Here is a 6,623-nt window from a genome sequence, read left to right as displayed (position 1 = left end):
CGATTAAATTCAGACGCCTCGATCAAAAGATTAAAAAAATTAATAAAAAAGAATCGAAACGTTTGGATTATTTTTAAACTCCTTGATGGACTTGTTATGGACTGTAGTCTATAGCATATCCCAACTTTTATATATATATATAATTTAATAAGATATTCGGATGGGATATAGATACGTCTTCATACTCGATTACGTACATATACCCGGTTATTTAATGGAATCTAAAAATCCCTTGTTATTTTCTTTTATTCAAATCAGATATTAAATCTTTCACGGAGAAAATTATCATATCTAATTTTAGTTCACGTCAATATTATTTCTTTCCCATTAGATTTTGTTGATGTTTATTATTAATTTGATCCGCCGGAAGAGGTCTAGTCCCTAAAAGCGGCGCGTATCATTATCAGGTCCCTCATTTCTTCAAATATGAAATAGAACAACCAATCAAATCTATCCTCTGAGCCGCCGTCGGCTCGCCGTTATTTTAATTATAGTCATAATCCATCAACGTCGACAAACGGTCAAACTCCACGCCGTCAAACTGGTCCCGGCCGATCGAAAGTCCAGTCAAATACCATTCACTCCCCAGCTGTCGCTCGATCCTTCGTCCAATTAACTCCGGTCCGGTCGACCATCGTACGGCAGGGATCGCAGCCGCGTTTAAAACAAGGCGTCACATCATCTCCTTTTCAAAACCTCCCCTTCTTCTCTCTCTCCATCTCTTCGTGTCTCTCTCTCTCTCCTAGGGTTACTCTTCCTCTTCCTCCGTTCTTCCCCCTCTGCTCTCTCTCTTGCCTTGTTCCGTGGCTGGAGATCTCTTGCTGATCGGTCGGTGTACGCGTCGGTTCAAATCGTTGATTTTACTCGCCGAGCGTTGGAGGAATCGCGTCCTGCGTGCTGCCAAATAGCTACGATTCGTTATTGTTTTTGTAAAAGTATCCTTTTTTGATTCGCTGTTGAGAAAAGATTGCAGCTTTGTCTACTGTAGGTTTTCGGCACCAGTTCGATAGGATTTCGTCGGGGTGGAGAGGGGGATGAGGACTTGATTGAGCGCGGCGATTGTGCAATGGGAAGCGAACAAGGTGCGTCGGGCCCGATGTCCGATGGGATAAGCTTTCGGAGGTCAGCATCCTGGTCTACCTCCCGGACGTTGGCGCAGGATCCGTCCTTGGAGTACTCTTCCTGCGACAATAGCTCTGGTTATGGCTCACACCGGTGCTTCCCTCTTCCCCACACGCCCAGATCCCAGAGTCAAAAGGCTAGGTTGGGCCTCCCGCCCCTCTCCATTGCTCGCCCGAGCTTGGACGAGTGGCCTAAGCCTGGCTCTGATGATCTTGAAGAATGGCCTCAGCCGCCTACACCCAGCACAAAGGCGGAGACCCCCAAGCCGGTTAATGGCGTAAAGTTGGAGCTTCCTTCCCCGTGTTCAATAGGTAGGAGAGATCAGATGGCCTTCTATGATAAGGAATGCTCCAAGGTTGCAGATCATATCTACTTCGGTGGAAATTATGTAGCTAGAAATAGAGAAATCCTCCGGAAGCATGAGATCACCCATGTTTTGAACTGTGTTGGCTTCGTTTGTCCAGAGTACTTCAAGACTGACTTCGTTTATAGGACTCTTTGGTTACAGGACAGCCCGACAGAGGACATAACAAGTATTTTGTATGATGTGTTTGATTACTTTGAGGATGTTAGGCAGCAAGATGGGAGAGTGTTTGTCCATTGCTGTCAGGGTGTGTCACGATCTACTTCTCTTGTTATAGCTTATCTGATGTGGAGAGAAGGGCAGAGTTTTGACGATGCCTTCCAATTTGTAAAGGCTGCAAGGGGGATTGCTAACCCCAACATGGGCTTTGCTTGTCAATTGCTACAGTGTCAGAAGAGGGTTCATGCTATCCCACTGAGCCCCACTTCATTGCTCAGGATGTACCGAATGGCTCCACACTCACCCTATGATCCTTTGCATCTGGTTCCTAAAATCCTAAATTATCCTTCTCCTGCTGCTTTGGATTCTAGGGGAGCTTTCATCATTCTTGCTCTTTCATCCATCTATGTGTGGATTGGTAAAAATTGTGAATCTGCAATGGAGAAGGATGCAAAAGCTGCCGCCTTTCAAGTGGTGAGATATGAGCAGGTTCAGGGGCCCATTATGATACTCAAAGAAGGGGAAGAATCCTTTCAATTCTGGGAGGCATTGTCCAATGCACGACTTTCAGAACATGATGGTGGAAAGGTCAGTGAGGAACTGATGGGGTTAGCTGCTAAGATGGCAGTCGGTGGAAAAAGAGTCGAATCCTATGATGTTGATTTTGGACTTTTCTGTAAGGCTCTCACTGGAGGTGTCATGCCACCATTCTCTTCTTCAGGAAATGACCAGGAGACCCAACTTCCTGCGAGGGAAAATAGCTGGAGCATATTGAGGCACAAGTTTCTCTCAAGAGACATCTTCAGAGTATGTTCAGATTCCACATTAGTCAGAGATAAGGATCAACCTTCAATGAGAAAACAAATTTTAGCTGTAGGAACATTAATGTCTCCTTCATTCCAATCACCTAGTTCTGTTTCTTCTGACTTCATTAGTTCTAAGTGTAATTCAGAATCTCCTTCAATTTCTCCATCCACATGCTATTCTCCTTCCCCTACCTTGTCACCTGCTTCACATAATTTTCCCAGTACTTTTTTGTCATCCAGTATCCATTCTTTCCAGCATTCAAGCACTGTGGAACCATTAAAACCATGTACAGAATCAGTTTCTTCTTTGTCTAAACATCTCGGTAGTTCAATTGCTGAAAGAAGGGGAAACTTTATTTCTCTGAAGTTGCCAACACCAAATAAAGGTGCCTCACTGTTATCGCCAAAGGTTTCAAATTCATCATCTGGAAATTTAGACAATGATGAGAAAGAATTTCATGATAAAATTCCTAGAGTAGATACTATAGGTTGTGCAAATAGTTTAGAGAAAAAATTGCATATTGACTTAGATGGACCTTTGAATAATACTTCAGAGAGCAATAAAAATGTCCAAATGGCCAACCTTAGGAGTAGTGATATATCCATTCATGGATTGACAGGATCTACTGGCACTAGACTAGATATTATGATCTCTACAAAGCTTCTAGTGTATCGCTGGCCCAATTTGGAGAAACTTACTAGAATATCCATTGAAGATTTTGATTCAGAAGAAGTATTAATGATTTTGACTTCTGATACCAGCCAAAATCAAGAGTATAAGGTTCTGTTTCTGTGGATAGGTGGTCATTTTGAAGAGAGAAATAAATCAACCCTGTTGAAGGATGATCACTGTGACACTGAACTGGCTATTGACTGGCATCAAGTTGGTCGTAATTTTCTTGACGCTATTGGCCTTCCAAAAAATCTCCAAATCAAGGTACAATTGTATTGCCTCCAAATTCTGTTTCATACAATAGCTTCTAGATTCTATCATATACATAATTGTGAATTTTAGTCAATATACTTTTGATATTACTTTAGCATGTCTTCAAATCACTTTGTGCATTTGGAGTTGTCCAATATTTCATCTAGCAGAGAAATATGACCTTACAAACCATGAAAATATTATTTTATTGCTCACTGTTTCATGACTTTTATTTATCTGTTGCAAATTGATTTTAACTTCTTTACTTAGTAATCATTCCTTTGTGCAATTACTGTGACTAGATACATGCAAACTAAACAGAAAGTATCATACATGTTATTGTTATTTATGGAGTCAAGCAATCACAAATTTCAAGTAAAATAAGTTTAACTTTTATGATAAACATAACTATAATTCATGTGGCAAAATGCTCACTTTGCATGTAAAGACGTACAGGGTTTGATTTCTTGGACCTCCCAAGTCGTTGTGGATAAAGAGGGCTACAACTGAGATAAAACCTTCAGATCGCTATTAGGATTGCTGTTACCCCTTCCATGATCGAAATTTCGACAAATTTTAGTGCATAATGCGTATACAAATAAGTTACAATCTAGTTCCTTCTCTTTTTCTGCATATATGCTATTTTGTGGTTGATGTAAAGTGATCACTTGGGTTGCTTCGTAAACATATATTTAGCGTCTTGCGCCTGTATGAAGATAACATATGCGCAATACAACTAGTTAAACTTTCATTTTGCAAGTTGAACAACATTGATATGCTTAATTACTTCTGCTTGGCCAATCTGTTACTTATATTGCATATTGGTCACAGTTTCAGTTTTAAGCTTGCTTAGCCTGAACAATTATTTTTTACGTTTGGGGTATATGGTAAAATTGTTGAAAGATAGCAGAATGTGGACTGCCTATTTTAAGTCGATGAGTTTTATCAATATTGTTACTGGGATTTGACGCCATGTAATTGTGATACGTTCATGTAGTCAAACTAGTACCTTTAGGTGTCAGGAGCATGACTGAATTATAGCATCGTGAGTTAAACTTGTATCATTAAGATTCCTCCTAAGATAAGCATGTATCATTATGATATTGGCTCTAAAGAAACTTTTGAAAGTTCCATTTCATCCTACAATGTATCATATTTATGCCATTTATGTACCACTATTGAAGCATGTACTTGGGAATTTGTTTGATTAGGTTCTGAAGGAACATGAGGACGGGGAGCTCTTTGAACTATTGAAATCTGCTTGATGCCGTCTCAGTAACAGAATTTCCAGGAGCCTAGCAATATTGGGTTTACCTTCCCTCAGTTTTTAGCTGCAGAATCACTGGTCAGTAAAATATACAGCTTGGATAACTTTCACCTTCAAGGAATCAATGAATTGAACAAAACATACTTTCTGGCATTTGAACATATATGAACCAAGATAACCTGTTCGACCAATAATTGCCATTGGAAGCATCTCCTCCTTTGCCATTGTTTTATTCCTCCTGTCCCACGAGAGAAGTGGTTGCCTGAAAGGCATTTTGTGACAAACTTGGAACGTGACTGACTTGCAATATATTGTTAATTATCTCGTTGATATCTTAGCTTTTAAGTCGAGCACAGTGACACTCTAATTCATTAATACTCAATGTGTATTATCTCAAGCAGGCCAAGTCTCTCTGGATTATGTTGTATCTGCATCAGTGAATCCATCTTTTTTTATAATTTTCTATTTTCCCCCCTTTATTTCCCTGATATGGATGCGACTTAATGAGGTTAGGATGCCCTTGTGCTCTTGTACAGTTCGATATGAACAAGTATATATTAGTGTTATATGGACAACTAGGATTGTTCGTGGTGAAATGAATTAGTACAAGTATATTCTCCTAATTGCCACCAATATTAGGAGAATACCTCCTATCCAGCTGATTAGTAATTTTGTGATGAAATGAATTTCATCCAGTCCAACATGCTACTAAAATCAAGTCCATATCTCTAATCATAATAAGTCTTTTCATTTTAAAAGATAAGTGAAGTGAGGCAAAGAGAAATGGAGAGAAAGAAACTCTACCAAGAGAAAAGAAGAGAGAAATTTCACTCTAAAGTTTTATGTTGATAAATGAAACTTTTTTAGGAATGCTTAGACATAGAGGATTTGTTTTATCAATTTATCTTGTCATTTTAGATTATTTGAACCTCTAGTAGGTGTTCACAAAGTAATAAGAATATAAATATATACCAATTGGTTCATTCTTTTTTTTTTCTTTTTTTTTTTATCAATTTGAAAATTTTAGATCAATGGATAACTAATCAATTAAAAAAAAAGTCTTGCCTGACATTTAAAGTTATATTAGTCTTCCTTTTCAATTTTAATATGTTTCTCTATGTAAATTCTCTACATTTATCAAATGGTGTTAGAGCCCATCAAAATATCCTACTATGATCACAATCTCATGCCATGAGTTGATTGCTCGCTCTTATCCTAAGTTTGTTACCCTCTCTAGCAGCTAAGTCCTCTCCCTAATCGTCCTCTTTTTTCTGTAATCGCTCTCCTTTGACGTTTGAAAGTTTCTTTGTTTAGTTAGATGGAAGATATAAGGGGAGGATGGAAACCAACTTAAAAGATGGTTATAAATATTGAAACTACATATGTAGTTTTGTGATCCTTTCTTTCAACTCATTTTTCCATCTGAGCAACAGCTATGCTAAGTTGGCCTTGTCGGAGCTAGCTTTTAAAATGGTGTCTTTGGTTGCGATGTGGCACGATGATACCAAGAGTGTTGCGTTGGGGAGGAGATGGAATTGTTCGAGTTCTCGAATCCCCTCAATGCCCCTATGGATAATAACAAAATACAAAAAGATCTCTGAATAAAAGAAGAAAATACACATTATTTAATTCGTAGTGCAGATTTAGCATGTAATCATGGTGTTAAGAAGTTGAAGTTGAGATGATAAATTGCTTTGTTCCCACAATGTAATACTACATTTATCCATATTGTATTTGTTCTTACTCGACGATAACTAATCAATCATGTTGGAGACATTTGATTGCATCTTACAATGCATAATGGCTATTGAGATTAACTATTTCTTATAATTTATTTTCTATCATGCCTAATAAATCAAGAATTATTTTCCCCCCTATAGTTGTGTAGGATAAAAACAAGTACGCTATATTTTGATATTTATCAAAACACATGTTTATTCTCTTAAAATACTTCATCGCCCATTCTACTTTAACTGATCC

At 38.3% G+C, this 6,623-nt stretch overlaps 1 protein-coding gene across 1 annotated transcript; it reads left to right on the top strand.

Annotated features, from left to right (window-relative positions):
- Nucleotides 1–706: 706 nt before the first annotated feature.
- Nucleotides 707–5,068, top strand: LOC121981476 (protein-tyrosine-phosphatase MKP1-like). The gene is made up of 3 exons (XM_042534013.1): nt 707–907; nt 989–3,388; nt 4,588–5,068. Exons 2-3 carry the CDS (start codon nt 1,067–1,069, stop codon nt 4,639–4,641), a joined length of 2,376 nt encoding a protein of 791 aa, XP_042389947.1. The 5' UTR covers nt 707–907; nt 989–1,066; the 3' UTR covers nt 4,642–5,068.
- Nucleotides 5,069–6,623: the final 1,555 nt, after the last annotated feature.

This window comes from Zingiber officinale, chromosome 5A (genome assembly GCF_018446385.1).
Source record: "Zingiber officinale cultivar Zhangliang chromosome 5A, Zo_v1.1, whole genome shotgun sequence".
NCBI lineage: Eukaryota > Viridiplantae > Streptophyta > Magnoliopsida > Zingiberales > Zingiberaceae > Zingiber > Zingiber officinale.
The sequence above is the reverse complement of the archived record's forward strand: the minus strand, read 5'-3'. Positions and strand labels throughout refer to the sequence as shown.